This window comes from Ictalurus furcatus, chromosome 14 (assembly GCF_023375685.1).
Source record: "Ictalurus furcatus strain D&B chromosome 14, Billie_1.0, whole genome shotgun sequence".
NCBI lineage: Eukaryota > Metazoa > Chordata > Actinopteri > Siluriformes > Ictaluridae > Ictalurus > Ictalurus furcatus.
This window is the reverse complement of record NC_071268.1, coordinates 22,460,815-22,485,698: the sequence shown is the minus strand read 5'-3', so window position 1 is coordinate 22,485,698 and position 24,884 is coordinate 22,460,815. Positions and strand designations below refer to the sequence as shown.

Here is a 24,884-nt window from a genome sequence, read left to right as displayed (position 1 = left end):
AAGTCAAGTCTCAAGTCCCTAAGGTCCAAGTCCCAGTCAAGTCTCAAATCCCTAAGGTCCAAGTCCAAGTCAAGCCTCACGTCCCTGAGGTCCAAGTCAAGCCTCACGTCCCTGAGGTCCAAGTCAAGTCTCCAGTCCCTGAAATCCAAGTCAAGTCTCAAGTCCCTAAGGTCCAAGTCCCAGTCAAGGCTCAAATCCCTAAGGTCCAAGTCCAAGTCAAGCCTCACGTCCCTGAGGTCCGAGCCAAGCCTCCCGTCCCTGAGGTCCGAGCCAAGCCTCCCGTCCCTGAGGTCCGAGCCAAGTCTCACATCCCTGAGCTCACGTCCAAGCCTGCTGATCCAGTTGACCAAGCTCTGCTAATATCTCAGCCTAATGACCAAATGCTGCTCACGCCCAAGTCTACCGACCCGGTCGCCCAAGTTCAGCCCACGCCCAAGACTACTGACACGCACAGCCAAGTTCCGCCCGCGCCCCAGTCTGCTGACACGCACAGCCAAGTTCCGCCCGCGCCACAGTCTGCTGACACGGCCAGCCAAGCTCCGCCCGCGCCACAGTCTGCTGACACGGCCAGCCAAGCTCCGCCCGCGCCCGAGTCTGCTGACACGGCCAGCCAAGCTCCGCCCATGCCCAAGGTTCACCTGGTGACCCCAGAGCCTCAGCCTCCCTGTTCAGCTGAGGACGTCGCTCAGCCCGCCTGTTCAGCTGAGGACGTCGCTCAGCCCGCCTGTTCAGCTGAGGTCGTCGCTCAGCCCGCCTGTTCAGCTGAGGTCGTCGCTCAGCCCGCCTGTTCAGCTGAGGTCGTCGCTCAGCCCGCCTGTTCAGCTGAGGTCGTCGCTCAGCCCGCCTGTTCAGCTGAGGTCGTCGCTCAGCCCCCCTGCCCAGCTGTGGTCGTCGCTCAGCCCCCCTGTTCAGCTGAGGTCGTCGCTCAGCCTTCCGGCTCCATGGCAAACGTCGTTCCCCCCTACTGCTTCGAGGACACCCACGCTCCTCTCCCTGGCCGCACGGAGACCCACGCTCCTCTCCCTGGCCGCACGGAGACCCACGCTCCTCTCCCTGGCCTTACAGGGGACTTCGCTCTGCCTTCCAGTTCAGCTGGGGTCGTCGCTCCGCTTTCATGCTCCGCCGAGGACTTCGCTCAGCTTGCCTGCCCGGCTGTGGAGGTCGCTCTGCCTTCATGCTCCGCCGAGGACTTCACTCAGTCTGCCTGCCCTGCTGTGGTCGTCGCTCTGCCTTCATGCTCCGCCGAGGACGTCGCTCCGCTTCCCTGCGCCGCCAAGAACACCGTGCAGTTTCCTGGCTCTGCCTGGGACATTCAGTCCAGGGGGCCGGGTCCGCCAATTAAATGGGATGACTCATGGCACTCCGGGAGAAGTGCCTTTGGGGGGGGGGGGTTCTGTCACGATTCCCCCTTTAAGCAACGTGCTCTAAGCGCGAATGCGCGAGCACCTGCTTTTCCGTTGTTGACCGTATTGACATCTGGACACGTGTGTTTTGTTTATGTTTCTGTCATGTCTCCTCCCTGTTCTGTCATTGGCTGGGATTTCACGTGGGTCTGTATTGCTCTCAGCTGCTAGCAGTTTAGACACTGATTATGTCCGCATATATACCGCGCGCCTCCCAGCACACAACGCGGAAGAGTAATACTTTAGAGTTAGTTTAGTTCGTAACGTATTCATAGTCACGGTCCATGTTTAGAGTTAGTTCGCGCTGGATTATCCGCTTCCAGTCCCTCGTCATAGTTCGTTTCTTGTTTTGTTTATCGACCTAGATTCCTGCCTTGCCCCGTGTATGCCTGTTTGCCAGTCGCCTGACCTCTTGCATGTTTGTGGATTACGTTTTGGATCACGTTTTGGATTTGTCTGCCTGTCTCTCTTTCTAATAAACAACTGTTCATCCGGCACTTGCATCCGTCCTATCTCTGCTCCGTCACGATTCGTGACACTTTGCTATCATGCTTTCCACACAAATACACCTCGGCATTTGATAGCATCCTTATTGTGTTTAGTGTTAAACGATTCTAAATGTTTATTTATTTTACATTAAATGAATATCAGAACATTTTGACTCAGAAACATGCAAATATACAGAGAGAGAGTGATAGAGAGATCATATTGACGCAGATAGCACATGAAAGACTACTACTTGAGTCTCATGTCAGACATGAGAACAGAATAGTAAGAGGCATCTTCACCTCATACTAACCTCTCCTCCAGACCTCCTGAAAGCGGTGCCTATCTAACGCAGGGTTTAAATGTCATGGCCGATAACAGGAGCAGCAGATCAGACCTTGTAGACTGCTTCTCTGATAAGAGATGAAATTGACTTGTGGCCCCTATCTTCTCTGTTCCTGTTAGGAGTGATGGCCACAAAGAGCTCTGATAACATTATATTGCTGAAAACAACCCAGCCAATGAGCTGATCTCCAAATGTGAATGTAAATATGCTGATTATTATGTCACTGTATATGACAGAGCAAAGCAATATATATATATATATATATATATATATATATATATATATATATATATATATATATATATATATATATGTGTGTGTGTGTGTGTATGTATATGTAAATAGGATCTGATGAATGTTCATACTGTTTCAAATGCAAACCTTTCGAGTGTTAAAAATCTATTTTTCTTCATTTAGCATCCCATGTTTTAAGCTACATACAGTGTATTTACACAGCATTTTGCTCCAATACTCCCGTTTTCACCATCCATTTCTCTTTCAATTTAACTATGTGTCCAGAGCTAAAGTGAATTATGCTTGTGGTGACCTTGTTAATGTCATTACGAGAAACAGCCGATGCTGCATTGTGGTCCCGCGAGAGACATTTGTGACTGTGTTATTGTGTGAAGTTTCCCATTTTTTTAGTCTGATGTGACCTCTGGTGTCATTCTCTCTCTCTCTCTCTCTCTCTCTCTCTCTCTCTCTCTCTCTCCTCTCTTTCTCTCTCTTTCAGATGATCTCAATATACAGTTGCAATCAAAAAATTCAACCCAAATTGCAAATCAGGTTTATTGTCAAAATATGTACAAAATAGTGTACAGACGTTCAGCTGTTTGCAATGAACAAATCCAACAGAAGCAACTGCAATATTTCAACACAACGAATGCTTCAAGTGGTTTCCCCAAATTCAACTGCACTGTAAAACCGGATAAGTTCATTTAACTCAAACAATTTGAGGAAACTAATTGACTCAAGTTGATAAATCAATTTCTTTAAGCCAAGTACACTTAAATATAACAAAAATTTAACTCAAACTTGTTATATTTAAGTGTATTTGGCTTAAAGAAAGTGATTTATCAACTTAAAAAAATTTGAGGTAATTAGTTTCCTCAATTTTTTTGAGTTAAATGAACTTATCCGGTTTTACAGTGTGAAAATGCAACTTATAATGATTTTTCCACCTTAAAAATTATTCAACCCCTTCATGGCAAGCATCTTTAGTACTTAATAGAGCACCCTTTTTTGCTGTTATGACCTGCTGCGAACTAGACGCATCTTAGCCCATTCCTCATGAGCAATGGCTTCCAGTTCAGTAATGTTTGGACATTGTCAAGTAACTAGTAAATGTGGAATGGGAAAATACGTTGTATATACATTGCAAGGCTACGACTCTTTTACATAACCTACATACAGTAATCCAGCAGATCTCAGCAGAATTGTACTGTTTCTTTAGTGCTGCATACCACAATATCACAATTGCTTCATCAGCTGTACCTTTCATACTAAAATGAACTTTTCTATACCAATATATTGTATTGTACTCTATCGTACTGTCCTGACCTTTACTGTATGTGACACAGCACAAGAAAGAACTGCTTGTACACCTTGTACTTGGTGAATAAAAACATTTACTTATTCATTCATTCAGGTGACAGAGGAAGAGCAGTTCTGATCTTCTGGGTGACAGAAATGCTGTCCTCTCTTGTTCCCAATTTCATCATTCTCTCACTTAGTCCTTTTATCATTACCTTTCCATGGACTCTCTCTCTCTCTCTCTCTCTCTCTCTCTCTCTCTGTCTCGCTCTCTCTCTCTCTCTCTCTCTCTCTCTCTCTCTCTCTCTCTCTCTCTCGCTCACTCATCATTTGAGAGCAAACTTCTTTGATTTGAGTAGCTCTGAGGTACACATGAATGGTTCCAGGTACATCAAGGCATCAAGGTTGTCTTTCTCAATGATGAAAGCTATGTAACAGCCATCTTGTATGTCCTTGAGGACAACAATAACCGAGACAAAAAATGACCAGTTTTAGCACAGAATACCATTATCCATGACCTTTTATCACTGTGACCCTTCTAATGGTTCCTACACACTGACTGAATGGGGATGAAGCTTATCCTTCATTTGATGCTAGATTTAATGCTTGGATGTGAAGCCCTGATATCTCTCACATTTTATGTCCTCTTATCCTTTTTTCTATTTCTCTTTCAGAATGGGAGCTTAGATATTCATGAATCTGAATGAGATTCAAAGTGGACGGTCTTACGAGGAGCCTAGCTACACAAGAATCTGAATGAGATCGAAAGCTTCTTTAAAATCCTTACACTTGAAATGACACTAAACAGTTTAGTAAACAAATCTTACCATAATCCATTCACTGGGGTCTTTTATCCAAATGTTGCTCGTGCTAGCATTTTACACAAAAGAACGTTATGTCCAAAGCTATACAGTATTTAGTCTGATTTTTTTCATAGATCATTTTCAAACATGCATTTTTTTTTTCCTCAAACGCTCACTCACAATTACCAGGTTTATCCCCTTTAAATACTACAACCATGAAACAGTTTTGTTGAGTGCTCTTAATCCAAGAAGATTAAAAACATGCATATTCATTAAAATGAACCTGTCAGTTTCCATTTATAAAGTGGATTGTTTCTTATTAATATAATTCCATTAAACAAAAAACTTCCCACATGGAGGAGAAATACAGTTGTGACCTCTGGTATCATTCTCTCTCTCTCTCTTTCTCTCTCTCTTTCACATGATCTCAATATACAGTTCCAACAAAATTATTCAACCCCCATTGCAAATCAGGTTTATTGTCGAAGTTTACTGACTTTCAGCTGTTTGCAATGAACAAATCAAACAAAAGTGATTGAAATAGTTCAACACAATGAATGCTTCAAGTGGTTTCCCCAAATTCAACTGAAAATGCAACTTATAATGACTTCTCCAGTTTCAAAATTATTCAACCCCTTCATGACAAGCCTCTTTAGTACTTAATAGAGCACCCTTTTTGCTGTTATGACCTGCTGCAAATGAGTTGCACAGCTTCTGGCAGCGTTCCTGTGGAATCTTAGCCAATTCCTCATGAGCAACGGCCTCTAGTTCAGTAAGATTCTTGGGTTTGCGTGCTGCAACCGCCTTCTTCAAATCCCACCAGAGATCTTCTATGGGGTTCAAGTCAGGTGACTGTGATGGCCCTGTAGAATCTTCCAGGACTTCTTTTGCAACCAAGCCTTGGTGGAATTTGAGGTTTGATTTGTTCATTGCAAACAGCTGAAAGTCTGTAAATTTGGACAATAAATCTGACTTGCAATGGGGGTTGAATAATTTGGATTGTAACTGTATCAGACACAGAATTCTGTTCCTTTTTTATATTTTTATTTGAATAAGAATCAGAAAATTAGACTGAATGAAACTGCTTAACTATACGTCACACTTCACCTCAGTGCTCAGTGCATGTCCAAGGACGTGTTTGTTTTCTATTTGTTTTTATTTATGTCTTTTGTTTTGGTGTGTAGTGCTGTATCTGCCCTTATCTCATCATTGGTCTTTTACCAAATACACCAATCAGCCATAACATTAAAATTACTGACAGGTGAAGTGAATAACATTGATTATCTTGTTACAATGGCACCTGTCAAGGGGTGGGATATACAGTTTTGAAGTTGATGTTTTAGAAGCAGGAAAAACGGGCAAATGTTAGGATCTGGGCAACTTTGACAAAGGCTAAATTGTGATGGCTAGATGACTGGGTCAGAGCATCTCCAAAAGTATACAGCATCACCAGTATGCAGTGGTTAGTACCTACAAAAAATGGTCCAAGGAAGGACGACTGGTGAACTGGCAACAGGGTCATGAGCGCTCAAGGGTCATGGATGCATGTGGGGAGCAAAGGCTAAGGCGCTACACTCCAAGTGACTGCCTACCGTAAGTACATCTTCCAATAATAACAACATTCAGTATAATCAATGTTCAATTAAAAATCCGGCACCGGTAGTACATACTATAGAGACTGTGTCTGTTCCCCGAGCTATACAAATATATAGAAAATCTCGGAAAGTCTATCTTCGTAACCTAATTAACATAAAATTAAATCATATTGAATGCACAGCCAGCACTTTTGATCTGAAGCTAGGACTATTAAACATTAGATCTCTTGCGTCTAAGGCTCTTATTGTTAACGACATCATTACTGATCAGGAATGTAATTTAATGTGTTTAACAGAAACTTGGATTAAACCAAACGAGTACATAGCATTAAATGAAGCCAGACCTCCTGGATACAGTTATGTACATCAGCCTCGTTCAACTGGTAGAGGAGGAGGTGTTGGTCTCATCCATAGTAAAAATCTAGTCGTCACACAAAAACCTAAGCATAAATTTAATTCTTTTGAAATTCTTTATACCAGTATAAGTTATGTAGCCACAAAAAATAAGTCAATTCCTCTAATTATTATTTACAGACCCCCAGGGCCATATACTGAATTTCTTAGTGAATTTGCAGACTTTGTCTCAAACCTGGTTGTGTCTGTAGATAAAGCATTAATCGTCGGAGACTTTAATATTCATTTTGATAACCTGGAAGACCCTCTAAGATTAGCGGTTGTGTCCATCTTAGATTCAGTAGGGATTAATCAGAACGTAATCGGGCCTACTCATAATGGTGGTCACACTCTTGACCTCATACTAACATACGGACTAAGTATAGAAAATATTATCATTCTTCCGCAGTCTGAAGTTGTCTCAGACCATTATCTTATCTCGTTCATAATACGAATTGATCATAATATTTCCACCTCGCCTCGCTACCGCGTAAAACGTACCTACACATCAGCTACTGCACCGAGCTTCATAAATAACCTCGCAGAAACATCAATTAGATTTGGATCACCGTCAGATCACATAGAACTCGATCAGGCGACTGAAAGCTTGGAGTCAACACTCCGCTACACGCTAGATAGAGTGGCTCCACTCAAAAGGAAAATAATTAGAGAAAAAAAATTAGCACCCTGGTATAACGATCAAACGCGAACCTTAAAACAGACAACTCGACAATTAGAACGTAAATGGCATCAAACCAAACTGGTGGTATTTCAAACAGCATGGAAGGAGAGCCTACTGAAATATAGGAAATCTCTTGGCGATGCTAGAAAAATCTATTTCTCCGCCTTAATAGGAGACAACAAAAACAATTCTAGATTCCTTTTCAACACAGTAGCAAAATTAACTAGGAATAAAACCACTAGAGAGAGAAACACTCAATCATTACATAGCAGTGAAGATTTCATGAAATTTTTCATCGATAAGGTTGAAAATATTAGACGTGAAATACAGGCCATTAAATTAAAACCGGACAGTACTGTAACAAACCCATTACATGACAATGTAGCAATATCAGAACAATGTTTAGAGTATTTTGCTTCACTTAGAGAGACCGAACTAGCTACATTAATCTCTTCAGCCAATTCATCAACTTGCATACTAGATCCCGTACCTACATGTTTGTTTAAACAGATTTGTCCAGGAGTAATTGAACCACTTCTAAATATAATCAATTCTTCCCTAAGCACTGGCTATGTACCTAAATCACTTAAATTAGCAGTTATTAAACCCTTGATTAAAAAACCTGATCTTGACCCGTCTCAATTGTCCAGCTATAGACCAATATCAAATCTCCCCTTCATCTCTAAGATTTTAGAAAAGGTTGTAGCAAAGCAGTTATGCTCGTACTTAGATAGGAATAACATTCATGAAATGTATCAGTCAGGGTTTAGACCTCATCATAGCACAGAGACAGCATTAGTTAAAGTAGTAAATGACCTTCTACTGACCTACGATCAGGGTTGTGTCTCTCTGCTTGTGTTACTCGACCTTAGTGCAGCTTTTGATACTATAGATCACACTATTCTCCTTGATAGATTAGAAAATGTTGTTGGTATTAAGGGAACAGTCCTCTCCTGGCTCAGGTCTTATCTGACCGATCGTTATCAGTTCGTAGATGTAAATGGTGAATTCTCCATGCGTACTGAGGTTACTTTTGGAGTTCCACAGGGTTCTGTTTTAGGCCCACTGCTCTTTACTTTATATATGCTACCCCTAGGTCAAATTATTCGTAAACATGGAATTAGCTTCCACTGTTATGCTGATGATACACAGTTGTATGTTTCAGCGAAGCCAGAGGACAGACAGAAGCTTAGTAAAGCTGAGGATTGTGTAAAGGACATTAGACATTGGATGTTAACTAACTTCCTTCTACTTAATTCTGATAAAACAGAAATACTTTTATTAGGCCCACGTGTAGCTAGAAGTAATCTTTCTGATCACATGGTTACTCTGGATGGTCTTTCTGTTTCATCATGTGCAGCAGTTAAAGACCTTGGAGTGATTATTGACTCCAGCCTATCATTTGATGCTCATGTAGATAATATTACTAGGATAGCCTTCTTTCATCTCAGAAATATTTCTAAAATAAGAAACATATTGTCACTACATGATGCGGAAATACTAGTTCATGCATTCGTCACCTCTAGATTAGATTACTGTAATGCCTTACTGTCTGGATGTTCCAGTAGGAATATAAATAAGCTCCAGTTAGTCCAGAATGCAGCTGCTAGAGTCCTAACTAGAACTAGAAGGTACGACCATATCACACCGATATTATCAATACTGCATTGGCTCCCAGTAAAATCTCGCATTAACTATAAAATACTTTTATTAACCTATAAAGCACTAAATGGTCTCGCGCCACAATATCTAAGCGACCTTTTGGTTTTATATAATCCGCCACGCCTACTTAGATCAAAAGATGCAGGCTATTTGACGGTACCTCGAATAGTGAAGGCTACAGCAGGGGGAAGAGCTTTCTCTTATAGAGCCCCACAGTTATGGAACAGTCTTCCTATTAGTGTTCGGGACTCAGACACAGTCTCAGTGTTTAAGTCTAGGCTTAAAACGTATTTGTTTACTCAAGCCTACCCTGACTAGATTCTGTTCTACTACTTCGCAGTCATAATAATCTTTTTTCTCCCTCTCTCCTTTCGCCGAGCCCCACATGAATTTATGGAGATACTAGAGATCCAGATCCTTTCTGCCTCTGGATGGAGCTCAAATCTTCTCTAATTCCAGACTGCTGGGACTACGGCTGCTCCTAAGGCCATACAGACTTCATATAAATCCATAATGAACTTTTTCACACTATCTGTTGTTACCCAGATGAGGATGGGTTCCCTTCTGAGTCGGGTTCCTCTCAAGGTTTCTTCCTCTTAAAACATCTTAGGGAGTTTTTCCTTGCCACCGTCGCCACTCAGTGGCTTACTCAGTTGGGATAAATTTGCACCTTTAATATCTGTATACCATGTTGATATTTCTGTAAAGCTGCTTTGAGACAATGTCTATTGTAAAAAGCGCTATACAAATAAAATAAATAAATAATAAAACAAAGGCTAGCCCATCTGGTCCGGTCCCACAGAAGAGCTACTGTAGCACAAATTTCTGCAAAAGTTAATGCTGGCTATGATAAAAAAAAAAAAAAAAAAGGTTTCAGAACACACAGTGCATCACAGCATGCTGCGTATGAGGCTGTGTAGCCATAGACTGGTCAAAGTACTTATTCTGTTTTAGTGGCACAAGGGGGACCTACGCAATATTAGACAGATGGTTTTAATGTTATGGCTGATCAGTGTATATGCACTTGTTCTCAATTCAATCCTTGATTAGTTTGTCTGTTTATACCATCCTGTTCCTTTGTTTCATCACAAAGTCTTGTAGAGATTATGTGTGAGCTACCGAGCCTTATTTCCCTGTTTTATTTTATTTTTTTTGTGGGGGGGGGGGGGGGGGGGGGTTGGAGTTTTTCTCTCACCTCTGCTTGGAACCACACTGTGAACAATTTACTGTAGATTTTACAGTGACTTAAATTAACCCGAGTTGCTCCGCCACCACGCCCCCCTAACCCTTAAATTTCCTGATAAAACCGCAGTGCTGTTTCGTGGAACATGTGTAGTGTGTGTTGGAGGATAAGCAGGAAAGTGTCAGTTCCAATAAGATGAAAATGCAGACATTTGATCAGTAAGTAAGTAACCTCAGTGATATTGAGAAGTTACACTGTGACGTTTATGATTGTGGGCTCTATCGAGTGTGATTTGAAATGGTCATTTTTTTCTTGATTTCGAGTAAACCTATAAGAAATATAGAAATATAAAGCAGGAAGAATGATCAGATGCTATAAAAAAAAGGGCTGTAAGGGCATCAGAATTAAAGTGGCGTGAGTTTGGCTCTACTGCAGTGATTGAATGTTAATCAGAGTACGATTAAACCTCTGAAGCATGCTTACACAAGGAACAGAAGAAAGGGAGAGATGGTGTAAATGGGGACAGACATATTTCTCTTTTATGATTAATGAAAGTGGCTACCTTACATCTTAAGTAGCTCCCTCACATGTCCTTTTTAATTTTCTTCATTTACCCTATCCTTTTTCCTGTAAATGGCTTATCACATTCTTTCCCTTCCTTCTCTTTATTGTACACTCTCCTAACATATTTCACTTCAGTGCATTCAGTGAATTTGTCTGTGTTTATGTGTGAGTGAATTAAGTTTTTTTTTCATCTGTACATTTTTAGGATTGGTGATTGCTATGATATGGTTCCAATTCCTTAATGAACTAATCTCATTAATCTGGATTACACAGCATGGTATAGACAGAGAAAAAGACAGAGACACAACATCATTATAGAACATTGTTCCGCACAGTAATTGCGTTATAATGATATTTTTAAACAGGTCAACATCGTCATCATTGTGAATGGATAAGTATTTGTCCCACACGTCAAATGATTGTGTTTCTTAGTTTGTTTAATCACATTTTACTGGCTAATATATTGAGAAATAGGATTATCCTATTGAAATACTACATTGTTTCCCATTACTGAAAGCCAGCTAGTTACACTCCTAGCTCAGGGATTTTGAGGTGACAGGCAATGAAGTTCTGGAGGAGAAAAAGAATGGCAGCTTCCTGCAGTTTCCTGCTTATTAATAGCATCTAGCATCTTAATTATTTTCAGTGGAACTGTCTTAAAGATATTTTATGGCAATGTTAGTAACATGGCAAGTTGTGGTTGAAGGTATATTACGCCTTAAGTGAATATGTCAGGGTTACATCGGAATCTGCACTTGACTATGTATCCCATCGGTCATTGCACTTCACTAGAACACGTCGCATGACTGTTTGCACCTGTGTCACGTTTTGGTTTAAGTCCTGTCGTCCAGTCCAGTCCTGCACCTCATTATTGTTTACCTTTTGTCTTACGTTGTTGTTTGTTGTTACGTTTCGCTCTCTAGTCTATGAACGTTTGTTTGCATATGTCATGTTTTGGTGTCTAATTCTGTGCTGTCTGTACTGTTTGTTTCTCATTAAAATTGAGATCTGCACTTGCATCCGCCTCCTCTACAAGATTCTTGACAGATTAAAATAACAACGATGTATCGTAATTACTCCTACTACTGTCTGACATCCGTCCAAAAGTATGAGCACATCCCACGAGTCTCAATTTAATCGTACCAATCACACTGGGATTTTATTTTAGTATACTTGCTCATTCCTACTGAAATTCATTCCTGGTTATGCCACAGCACATACAATACATAATATGCAGAGCTCACTAGGAATGGTAAGAAGAAGCCTGTGTATGAGAGACGATTTGTGATCATGTGGCTACAGTGCCCTCCACTAATATTGGCACCCTTGATAAATATGACCAAAGAAGGCTGTGAAAAATTGTCTTTATTGTTTAACCTTTTAACATTTTATTAAAAAAAATTCACAAAAATACTCTCCTCTCATGGACATCCAACAATAATAACTATAACTGTGTTTTCACATGAAGTCTATTTTGTTGAAGTTATCAGCTGTTCACTGATGGAGACTTGAGTTCAAAAACTGTTCATATCAATTGCAGTCCAAAGCCATCTTCATATACTGTACGTGCAATCCTCATAGTACATGGAAAAGATGGACAAGACCCCTACACTTATCTAAGGTCAGCATTTCTGTTTAAATAGTCTCATTTTGAGGACGGGTTCCCTTTTCAGTCTCGTTCCTCTCAAGGTTTCTTCCTCATATCGTTTCAGCCAGTTTTTCCTCGCCTCCTTTGTCTCCGGCTTGCTCATTAGGGATAAATTTATACATTTAAAATCTATATCCTGAATTTACATATTTCTGTAAAGCTGCTTTGGGACAATGTCCATTGTTAAAAGCGCTATACAAATAAAACTGAATTGAATTTTATTCTGAAAATCTAAGCCTGTGAATCAAGAAATGTTTAACAAATCTTTCCTGAACTGAAAAATTTTAGAAAATACTATTTTATTGAAACAATTCAGATCTAATCTAATCAGAAATGGCCACTTGTTGCACATCACATATTTATGTTGTACAATTATTACTAGCACTGTCTAAAAGCTCTCATTTACTCCCATTAGGATCTGCGAGGGACTAGTTAATAAGATTTCCTTTTCCTTATTCAATTGCTATTCTGTATCGTTTGGTTTGATCTGCGGTAATAATAGTCTTTAAACTGTAATAAAACATTTTAGTAAATCCTTCTGACTCGCAGGACACTGTTGAAACTATTAAAAATGTGGATAGATGGCTCACCATTCCTGTTGGCTCACTTGTTGCACAGCAACAAGCTTTAATTCAATTCCGTTTATTTAAATAGCACTAAGTTTTACAAAGCAGATTTACAGAAATCCAGATGTAGATTTCGGTCCCTGACGAGCAATCCAGAGGCAGCAGTGGTGAGGACAAAAACTGAGATGAGATGAAGAAGAAACTTTGAGAGGAACCAGACTCAAAAGGGAATTCATCCTCTTCCAGGTGGCACCAGATAGTTGGATTATAAGTTATTACTCTTCCACAGCTGAATAAAATACAGTTAAACAGTTCTGTGCGTTTAAAGGATCTTCACCATGAGCATGAGAGTCGTTTAGGATTATAGAAGTTTTTTAGTTTCAAATCTCCTGTCTCCAAGTGATAGTATCCACTAAATAATGTGTGAGATCTTTAGGGTGTCTATGTTGGACCATCCACAGAAATCTTTGTGGTATCCATTTGGGACCATCCTCAGCAGCAGTGACTGATTCTCAAAGGAAGGAAGCTGGAAGCAAAAGGGCATCAAGATGGGCTAAGCACCTTTGTTCTAATTGTTTAGCATCAAAACATCCCAAAACTCTCTACGCCCTACTCATGAACCCTCAGATCTGCCCCATTACCTAAGAGAAAATCTATTTAACAAAGAGCTTAACATTACAAACATGATTTCAAACTACAGGGTGTCCCAAAAGTCTCCATTCATCAGTGGATGTTCGTAGATGTCCACTTCTTCTCGGTTGGTCCACATCACTTCCAGTCTTTTTGAATTTGTTCATAAGTTTGGCAACTGTGTGTGGTGTGTGATGTGCTCGCCATGTTTTCTGTTAAAGTCTATCACAGCCTTGCGAAAGCTTCCCGATCCAGTTATGAGAATGATTTCAGTACTTCTTCTTTTGTCAAAGGCATTCTTAAAGGATATCCAGAAAAAATGATATATAATATATATAATCTATGCATGAAAACTTTTGGAAGACATTTTGCTAAAAAAAAAAAAAAAAAGTGTTCCCCCATGTATAGAGACTTTCAGGACACCCTGAAGTATCTCAAACACTAGCTTTATGCTCCCTGTCTGCAGGAGCTTAGTCAATGGCTTCTAGAACTAATGTAATTATACTATTCATGATAAGATTTAATTGTTTGGAGGGGGCACGGTGGCTTAGTGATCAGCATGACTGCATCGCACCTCTGGGTTTGCACGTTGTCCCTGTGTTTCAGGGGTTTCCTCCAAGTACTCCAGTTTCCTCCCCCAGTCCAAAGACTTATGTTGTAGGCTGATTGGCATTTCCAAACTATCCATAGTGTGTGAATGTGTGTGTGATTGTGCCCTGTGATGGGTTGGCATCTTATCCAGGGTGTCCCCCACCTGGTGTCCAGAGTTCCCTGTGACCCTGTGTAGGATAAGTGGTATGGAAAATGGATAATTGTAATCATTTTTGTGATTGCAATTATATAAGTTATATTTATACAAACAATGATATAATATATACTGTATTATATTTGCTTGTCCTGTAACAATTTAGGGACTTACGTCTTTGCAGACTCAACTAACATTTGTCTTAGAATCCAACGTCCAAGAAATTATTTCCACCTTGACTTCATAACAGCTTTTGAAATCATCATTAAAATTAGCCATGGACAATCCATTTTGTGAAATTAGAACAAAGCTCCATCCGGTTTAAACAGAGGTTCCAGACATGGCTGTCAGTTCAGTTCATCTCATCGTATGGTTGACTTTTTTTTCTGTGACTTTGACATTACCATAAGTTAATGAGGTTGATGGGTTGTTTGTTGTGATTTCTCTTGGTGAAGTGAACCTTCCCCATCCCCGTTTCTCTGTTTTAGTCAGGGTTTGAGTTCAGTGCAGCAATTATTCTCTAAGTCCCATCTGTCTGTATGAACTGTCAGAAACAGCAGTGCCTCTCTTTATCCTCCCTCACTCATCGGACTTTGAACTTTCATTCCACTGGCTCTTTTCAGATTTCAAGACTGTCAGTGAATTGTGATTTCTCTACTTCTTTCTTAAATCTCATTATTTTTGTCTTTAGTAATTTACCCTTGGAGAAATTGAGTACCATAATACTGTAGGTTCAACCAGCAAATACTCAAGAGTTCCAAAGCCAAGAAGACAAACAGTAAAGATTCTGAATAAGCGTCTGCCATTGCTCTGGGTCTTGTGTGTGTGTGTGTGTACACATGTGTTTCACTCTCAGGGTTCATCCCATTCACATTGTGTGACTGATTAAAGCTGGTGAAATCAATATGCTTCTGCATGTACTGTATGTGTGTGATTGTCTTGCTTAGTTATTGATTTGGTCAGTCCTCTTGAGCTGATAAATCAGGTAAATCAGGTGTATGTGTGTGTGTGTGCGCGTGCATATAAACGACACTGCTTTAAAAAAAAAACAACCAGAGTACCTATGAATTGTACAAATGAACAAATGAATATCCCATTTTCTTATCAATTTTTATGAGATAAAGATAAATAAAAGATAGTTCCTATGGTGCATGCTTAAAAAATAAGAAAAATTTAAGCCCAAAACGTGGCATTCTAGTGAAAAGTTGTGTTACAGAACAAGAGATTTAAATAAAGGTGAGCATGTACTAATAATTAACACCGAAGGCGACTATACAATTCTAATGTCTCAACTTTGGTAATTACATACATTGTCTGGAATTTACATTGAGCAATAAGTAATATACATGCATTTAGCCTTCACTGTGCCTAGTTCCATTGTTGTTATTATAGGTTTCGCAGAAGGAAAAGTTAATTTGCATAAGTCTTTTCAAGGTAAAATGTCATGGGCATGAAGAAGTGGGCTTAATGAATTAGTAAGTGTTTTTTTTTTTTTTTTTTTTTTTTTTTTTTTTAAGTCTTAGCTTGCCTTTGAAGCTTCATAGATGTGGGACATGCTGTGCCTCTTTTCTCTATAAAACCAAAGGCAATTTGCCATGACATAATTTGTTGTTTTTGAGAGCTTGATGTTTAGAAGAAAAAAAAAAGACCTATAATAAAGTCTTGGCTGAAATAAAGTCATACGAAGTATAGCAATCAAGCAAAACATAACCAACCCAAGCCTAAGTGGGCACCACCAAGTAAATATTTAAGTGACAGGACTTTGTCTTTCCACAGTCCACAGTTTTAGCAAACAACAACCTCGACTGATGTGTTCATGTATCAGAGGGTGGTTTACTGATTTGTAAAGCCAAACAGAAGAAATACCTTCTTTTTTTTTTTTTTTTTTTGGTTCCCTGAGGGACATGGTGGGGGGGGGGGGGGGTTGTCTTTTGGCACTACAAGTCTCTGAAGCAACACACAATCCCATGACCATTTCACCATTTAGTCCAGTGCAACTCACAGTTATGTACCGAGTAATATAGCCTTTTGCATTATTGTTCTGGGTCTGAAAACCTGCGATATAAAATAATGTATGTAAAATAATGCACGTACAAGATTTAAAACGCTGTAGTATGCTTTATTCTTGAAACCCTTTAAACTTTTTTTTTTTACGATAACAAATATATTTACATGTTATATAAAACAGGTTGAACAGAGATCAATAAGGAAGCTGATTTGATAAAATCAGAACTAGAGGTGGACGCAATGAAAGATGAGAGCTGACCCTTGAAATGGATAACAGGAAATTTCTCTCGGAGATGTACACAGACAGTAACAGCAAGCTATATAAAATTATGGCTGGGGAATTTCAATACTCGTGATACAATAAAGGCTGATGATGGTTAAGGATGATAACTGACTGGTTGGGAGGTTTACTCTGATCGCCGTCTGATAATAGGACAGAATATATTAAATAAAACTCAAATTCCCCATCAAGTTTTTAAATATTTGTTGAGATATCCTCAGACTGGAATTTTATAGTATTTCCACTACATGGTTTGATGAAATGCTGCTAAGAGAATCTGTCCATTTTCCACAAAGGGTCACGGGAGAGCCTGGATCCTATCCCGGGGAACTCGGGGCACAAGGAGGGGGACACCCTCTTGGGTGGGGTGCAAACCCATCACAGGGCACAATGGCGCACACGTTCCCACCCTACGGACAATACGCAAACACCAATCAGCCTACAATGCATGTCTTTGTACTGGGGGAGGAAACCGGAGTACCCAAAGGAAACCCCTGAAGCACGTGAACACACAAACTCTGCACACACAGGGCGAAGGTGGAATTTGAATCCCCATCCCTGGAGGTGTGAGGCAAACGTGCTAACCTTTAAGCCACCATGCTGCCCGCTTAACAGAGGGTTTTAAAAAAAAAAAAAAAAAGACAAGTAAATGAAATGGTATTCAAGAAGTGCAGATTAATCCTCAACCCTGAATATAATCTTAACATTCCTGGGAAATTAAACAAGCCACAGTTTAGTCTGCAGTCAAATCTCTCTGCCTGGCTTAACTCTCTGAAGAACTCTCTAAAACACAGCCATCACTACAACACAGAGCTTACCGCTCTCTGATATTGATCGCAGTGTTGCCTTGTCAGCATAGTAGTAGAAAACGTCAACATTACAGATCACTACAAATCAGCAGGACACTTATAATTCTGCACATTTCTAAAAATATACAGAAGTTTCACTACGTTTCAAGCCGTGGTTTTTAAACAAAATTGTGTAATGGACACTGTGTGAGATGAAGCTTTAGTCATCAGACTCAGTAACACACTGCTCCACTATTTCCCGCAGGTTAGGGTTCTCCATCGCTGCCGCTACCCGCTCCTTATCGTTGATCTGTTTGTTAACTGCAAGACAAAACAAGGCGGATGAATGAATTACATTAAAGCCACAGGCTCCAATGTATTAACACATTATCTCACAGTAAAATAAGGATTGAGAAGTGAGGAGGACAGATTTGTACACAAGCACATATTCACACATGCATAAATATACAATCTCTTCAAAAGAAAGGGATTACTTTATGTACTACAAAAAGTTACTTAGTTACAGTTATATTTACATAGCGCTTTTCTGGACACTTAAAGCTCTTTACATTGTGGTGGGGGGGGGGGGGTCTACTCAACCACCACTAGTGTGTAACATCCACCTGGATGATGCGACTGCAGCCATAGAGCGGCAGAACATCCACCACATACCAGCTATTAGTGGAGAGGAGAGAGTGATGTAGCCAATTCAGAGATGGAGCTTATTAAGGGGCTGTGATAGAGAAGGGTCAGTGGGGGAATTTCGCCAGGACACAGGTGGTATACCCCTACTCCTTTACGATAAGTGTTCTGGGATTTTTAATGACCACAGAGAGTCAGGATCTCGGTTTTACGTCTCATCCAAAAGACTGTTTTTTTTTTTAATTTTACATTATAGTGTCTCCGTCACTATACTGGGGCATTAGGCCCCACACAGACCACATGGTGAGCGCCCCCTGCTGGCCTCACTAATACTGTACCACTCCCAACAGCAACCTTAGTTTTCCCCAGGAGGTCTCCCATCCAGGTACTAGCCAGGCTCAACCCTGCTTAGCTTCAGCGGGCCACCAGGTGAGAACTGCATATTGATATAGCTCTGGCTAAAAACTATTTTTCTGTATGAATTACTTTTTAAAACGCCAGTTCAACAGCTACTAGTCCAAGCCAGCATGAGTATTTGCTGTTCTCTTTTCTCTCTTTAACTTTCGGTTAAAGTTACATTAACTCATGTCAGCCTGGACCGACCCTGAATAATGTGTGCGAGATGTGATGTTAATTATAAAAGTCTAAAAGTCCAATTGAGAATTTTTAAGCACACTATTCAACTCCATTTCCTTGCATTTTTACACTGGTACACACTTACTGTCTTCCTCAGTTGAATGTGTTCCCTCCGTAATGTAAATTTCGAGCTGTGAACAGATAAACACAATAGAAAAACAATAAATGTGCATAATAGTGGCTGTTAAAATGGAGCTCAAGCACTAGATGGACAATCCAATTTTGCACATCTTCATTAACTATTTCTATTCCATCTCATTAAACACTCACAGCATGAAGCCATTACTGTAATGTCATTACAGAACGCTAAACATAGCATGAATCATATGAGCCCCTGGAATTAGTCTACGTGATACTAGTTGAATTGAGATAATACCAAATAGAAATGTAAAGCTTTGAATCTGGATCAGTCTTTACCTTGTGCTTAAATGGAAGGCATCGCTGTAGTTTCACTTGTAAGCAGAGACCTGCAACACAAATCATTATAAAGAACCTAAACTGTTAATGTTGTCTGTCTAAAATAAAATGGCAGTTCAGCAGTTAAGGTTATGTGCTAGTAAAATGCTATACATTTAAATCCCAAGGAAGAGCTTTAAAAAAAAAAAAATGACACCACACAGGTGGGTGCTTTAGCTAGGCTCTGTTGTACTAAGAATAGCCCACTGCATTTTCAGGTCCTAGTTGAGGATTACTCAAGGACCCAACAGAGGTCTCTGGCAATCCTGGGACATGAACACAATCTTCGCTGCATTAGAACCTTAAAAGATAGAGAGAGCACACTGGTCATGTGATCATGTTTTTTTTCATGAACAGCCTGCTGCCATTAACAAAACTGGAATTGTATGCCCTTGTGAAGTGCCTGATACCTCTGGATTGCTAGGACCAACATGTCTTTTTATTTAAACTGTTATGTAGCACCTCATCAGAAGCTTACAAGTGACACCAGCCCCACATCTCTGCAATCTACAGTGCCCAAGACGGAGGCCGACTTTAGAGCTCGGTTTCCTGCTGGGTTTACCCTCCTGTCTCACCCTCACTGTAAACAAATGCTCGTGGTCTAAAACTCAATAGACCTCCGGAGTTGGGGGTTCAAATCCTGCCTCTGCCCCATGTGATCGGAGCTTGCATGCTCTCCCTGTGCTTCAGGGATCTCCTCAGAATGGTCTGGTTTCCTTCCCCTGTCCTAAGACATGCATTGTAGGCTGACTGGCATTTCCAAAACTGTCTGTAGTGTGTGAATGTGTGCGCAATCGTGCTGTGCGATGGGTTGGCACCCCTTCCAGGGTGTACCCCGCCTTGTGCCACGAATTCCCTGTGATAGGCTCCAGGCTGTGTAGGATTAAGTCAATGTTAAATATTAATATAATTCTAAATTATAATTAAGGAAATGTTTTAACTAATTAGTCTAATTTCATGGCACATCCCCTGGATGCATATTCTGCGGATGCATATTCTGCATCCACAATACTGTAGGGCATAGTTTAAAAACAGCTGAAATGCAGTGCATACAGGATTACACAGAGGTTTTTATTTTATTTTTATTGTTGTGGACAAAAATGCTTGATTTTCAAAATTTGCGATGCAAGTTGATGAGTTTTTTGTGCTTTTCTTAAAAACTACTCAAATTGGAGAAATTACAATTGCACAAAATTCGCAATTTCACTACAACTTCTGCAGTGATGTTTGTTGGTAAATGAGACCTTTTAACTGTACTCATGTCCGACATGTGAATCAAAGAGGGCCTTGGCTGAATGCACGTTGTGATGGCAGATGGCGCTGTGGTGACAACATGCACGAGCGGCTTCAGAGTGCGCACGTGCTTGAAATGCGCATCTACGTTAAGACTGTCAAGTGTTGCCAGCTGTCGGTAATTAAGAGAAGGGTGACTGGTTATTTAAACCCCTCACGTTGCTGCACACATCGCACGGTATTAAAGTAAAGAGTGTTTATGCCATGCCATAGTTGAGAGTGTTTATGCTATGCCTAGTTGGGAGTGTTCATGCCCAAGTTAAATGAGTGTTCTTGCCTGAGTTAAATGAATGTTTCATACCGGAGTTAAGCTAGTGTTTCTAGGTATAGGCCTGTCCTAAGTTTTGTGCTTCATGTCTCATCCCGAGTTGAGGGAAAGGTTTTCCGTTGTAAGTCCTTAGCTTAAGTTCAAATAAAGACGTCACTCCTGCGCTTACTTCCTGTCTTGAGTCCTGTGTCGTAACAGTGGCATTGCAGGGGGTTCGTGAGACCGTGACGGAAATCTCAATGTTGCATTAACTTAAATTTTAACAATATATATTTTTTCAAGTAAAAAAAAAAAAACTAAATGAATTAAAACCATTAATAATGTAGCATTTAAATGTGACCTCATAAGTAAAAAGTGACAGAGGTTTGCTGCTTGGTTACTCATGGTTCATGTCATGAGTTTGTAGTTCTTTACCATGTAAGAGTTAAACGCAAATTACAGTAGTAGTTAGCTAAATCATTCACTGTCTCAAAAAGCGTCTTCATCTTTAGAACCCGTTAAAATCTTTAAAAATGGGGAGCAAAAGAAAAACCACAAGAGGAGGAACATACAGGCTCAAGTTAGAGCTTCAAAGCAGGAAACGATATATTTAACGTTTGGATTTACACGCAGGGTCAGTGACGAGGCCAAGGCCTTTCCCCAACTGTGTTTTCTAATGAAAGAAATGAATATGTCGGCACAATTATATTTTTGTCTACAACACCGATTTCAAACATTTAATCACACACCTTCAGATCAAAAGGTTTTTAAGATCATGAGAAACATTTCAGTCGAGTGTCCCAAAACTTTTGATCGGTAGTGTATGTTTGACAAAAATAATCTTTGACCACATAAAATTATAATGGCCATTATTGGCTCACAAAAATCATAAAAGTCAGAGCAATACACCCAACTCAACTGCATGGATTGCTCAATTGCCACATCAAACACTTCTCAATTTCATGAGTGAGTCATTTCTATAAATCCACTACAATGGTATTTTTGCATGATTTATATTACAGGAACCAAATGAACTAAAGCTAAAACTGCATTCCAAATGGTTCCATGCTCCCTACAGACATGTCTATGGAGTGTAATATAGGTCACCATTTGGAATTCAGCCTTTGATTGAGTTTCCAGCTATAAATTTTTTTTAAAACAAAAACACTTACACTAGCATTTAGGTTGCATGTTTTGAGCTCATGAAGAGAGTAAAACAAATACACATCAAATTACAAGTACGCGTGTTTGACTTTCCCCAGTGAAATGTACAGACAATAAAGCCATAATCTCCACCTGTCTCAGGATTCATTTAGTGAGAGTCATTCAGTTTAATCAATCACAATTACTATTAAATAAACTGTATCTGTTATGCCAGGACACATAAGCATTGTAGTCTGGGGAAAACCCGCTGGATGCCTAAATTCTGGCAAACGGCAGAAAGACAAAAAAAGAAAAAAAGAAAAATCAGGTCTCGACCCAAATTGGGTTTTTCTGCCTATAACACACTTTGACTTTAAGAAATCCTATCAAATCACAGACTTCACCAAAGTGATGTTTTCCTCACTTTCTAAGCTGTAAAGATAATGTTGGTTAAGGAAAGGTGGTAAAAACAGTCAGTCTGCCTAAAGATGTCTCAAACCTTGCTACTTACAGTGACTCAAATGCCTGAGACTACAGTGGAAAGCTGGGATTTTTTTATCAGTTAAAATTGGATATAAACAAAAATCACTTTAAAATGTTTAAAACAAAGAAAGTCAATGCTCAATATCTTAAATACGTAATATTCAAGATTCTGCACTATTTCTAGGTCTCTGTTTAAATCTAAGCAGATGTCTGATACTGACCATGTTAACTGCTTTGTACAAAAGGTCAGATTTTCCTCATGTCTAATCTGCTCTATTGAAGCACGTGTTCTTACACGGTGAATGTCAGGCTTTCCCAACGACATAAATATAATCCTAATCAATGCAGTTTGTAATCAGAATTTGGCTGTCGAATTTGCCATCATATCATCAAACTGACAAAAGCACTTATGTACTCTGTACAGACAACGGTTTTACCAGTCAAACAGAAATCACTGAATTCATCTGCGATCATTTCAGCACTTTTATCAGTTGAGTAACGTTTACGTCATGTCAGGTGATAATACTAGAAAGAGTTCTGTAGTAGTGCTAGCTGATTGAAATGCTACAACTAAACATTTTAAAATACCTCCCCCCCCCCCCCAAAAAAAAAACAAAAACAAATAATCTATAATAGGATAATTGATTATTAAAATAATTCTTAGTTGCATCCTTAATTATTATGTCAATCTGAAAGACTTAGTGAAGTCTCTGTGAAGTGAAGACTTAGTGAAGTGAAGACTTAGTGAAGTGAATGTTCAAGCATTACAGGAGAGAAGACAAGGCTCTGTGCTAATGACTGGAATGTAGGGCTGGGTGAGATATATGGATATAATATTGCTAGAACACTTTTCTGAAATATTGTTGGTATAGTGATGTATTTTTTTTAAATGTACATTTTTATTCATTGCAAATTAAATGGTACTGAATTTGATGTAAAAATATTTGTTACTTAATCTTCTTTGTTTTTGTAGGCATTAAAGAATAGTATCATTTACTATGAATGGTATCTGTTTATTTTACTACTTTTTTTGGTTGTTAGCTAAATTATATATATATATATATATATATATATATATATATATATATATATATATATATATATATATATATATATATATATATAGTGATGCGCATCGCGTATCGTAGAAATGTCCTCAAGTATCGTGATATGATATTTTTGTCATATCGCCCAGCCCTACTGGATCGTTGTGAGTTCAAGTCCCAAGATTGCCAAAGAGCCACTGCAGGGATACTACAACAGCGACGTGCTTCACTCGGATAACAGATTTCAGCCGTTAACTGAACATTTTCTTTATCTTTTCACCCACCTATCAGCGTGGCCAGAGAACAGTGTGGCACTGTAGGGGAGAACTTGATAATGATGAGGTACTCATCGTCTCCTAGGTCTTGAACTTCCACGCATTTTTCAGTCACCACGTCCAGCTCCTCCAAAGTATTGGGTTTCTCCGGGTCCCGAATGGTGCGAATAACATCTAAAAAATAATAATAAATCAAATTCAAGGCCTTGATACTCACATACAAGACCTTGTCTAGAACAGCACCCCCTACCTCAAAACTCTCCTTAAGGCTTACGTTCCCTCACGCAATCTGCGATCGGTAGTGCCTACTCAGCATGGCTCGAGGTCCCTTTCCAGAACCTTCACACTATCTGTCCCTCAGTGGTGGAATGAACTTCCAACCTCAATCCGGACCACAGAATCTGTCAGTACCTTCAACAAAAACTGCTAAAGACCCACCTCTTCCATGAGCACTTAACTAACCCATAAAACGAAGCCTACTCTGGATCTTACACCTCTACTCTGCACACTTTGCTTCTCTAGAACTCACTTATAAATCTTGTATAGTAGCACTACTTGTATTGTCCTCCGCTTGATATATCGCTTTGCTTGAATTTCCTCAATTGTAAGTCACTTTGGATAAAAGCATCTGCTAAATGAATAAATGTAATGCAGATAAAGTAATTAATTAAAATATATCTTCTTTTACTGCTTTAGTGTATCAACCCACACACTGACATTTATCATGCAGTAATACTGTCCAGAGACTATAGTGTATTTAAGTAGGGTTAAGATGCTGGACTTCTGATCAGAAGGTTGTGTGTTCAAATCCCAGCACCACCAAGCTGCCCTTAAGCAAGGCCCTTAACCCTTATACACCTACTGCTGTAGAAATAAGCTGAATGTAAGTCGCTCTGGATAAGGGAGTCTACAAAATGCCATTATTTATTTATATTCACGGTTTCGAAGTAGCCAAAGTAAATTAAACATTAAACTTTACCAGTGAAGACTCCAACACTTCCTGGTTAATCAGGAAACGGTTCAGCACTGTTTCACTGTTAGCCGGTTAACCCTCCTGCCCCACTTACCATACACTTCTAAAGCCTTCTCCTCCATTTTTTTGGACCTCGGTACATTATTTACGCTAGTAAGTCTGGAGAGCTGAAAGACCTTATTTAAAACGCTGGAAATTATCTCCATTTTCTAAACGGCTCCATAATCGCGCTCTGTGACTTTGACACTGGAGAGTCAAGCTGCATCTGACTGTGCTGGTGGTGTCGTCTCAAAACACCTCCCTGTCCGCTAGATAAGCACACTTTATAGGCTACGACACAACGGAACACTAGAACACTATCAGTCCAACAGGGAGC

The 24,884-nt window shown here is 39.8% G+C and overlaps 1 protein-coding gene across 1 annotated transcript; it reads right to left on the bottom strand.

The window, feature by feature from the left end:
• Positions 1–15,797: 15,797 nt before the first annotated feature.
• Positions 15,798–24,876, bottom strand: ciao2a (cytosolic iron-sulfur assembly component 2A). The gene is made up of 5 exons (XM_053642188.1): positions 24,603–24,876; positions 23,545–23,709; positions 19,010–19,059; positions 18,678–18,723; positions 15,798–17,635 (listed from the first exon to the last, which is right to left on the bottom strand). Exons 1-5 carry the CDS (start codon positions 24,712–24,714, stop codon positions 17,535–17,537), a joined length of 474 nt encoding a protein of 157 aa, XP_053498163.1. The 5' UTR covers positions 24,715–24,876; the 3' UTR covers positions 15,798–17,534.
• Between the last annotated feature and the right edge of the window lie 8 nt (positions 24,877–24,884).

What these genes read in the sequence shown, in the direction of transcription:
- ciao2a (XM_053642188.1), bottom strand. Translation starts at nt 24,714, where the DNA reads ATGGAGATAATTTCCAGCGTTTTAAATAAGGTCTTTCAGCTCTCCAGA. An exon ending in GAAGGCTTTAGAAGTGTATG is followed by an intron (nt 23,710 to 24,602) that starts GTAAGTGGGGCA and finishes ATTATTTTTTAG; the next exon opens with ATGTTATTCGCACCATTCGG. An exon ending in TTCTCTGGCCACGCTGATAG is followed by an intron (nt 19,060 to 23,544) that starts GTGGGTGAAAAG and finishes TTTGTGTTGCAG; the next exon opens with GTCTCTGCTTACAAGTGAAA.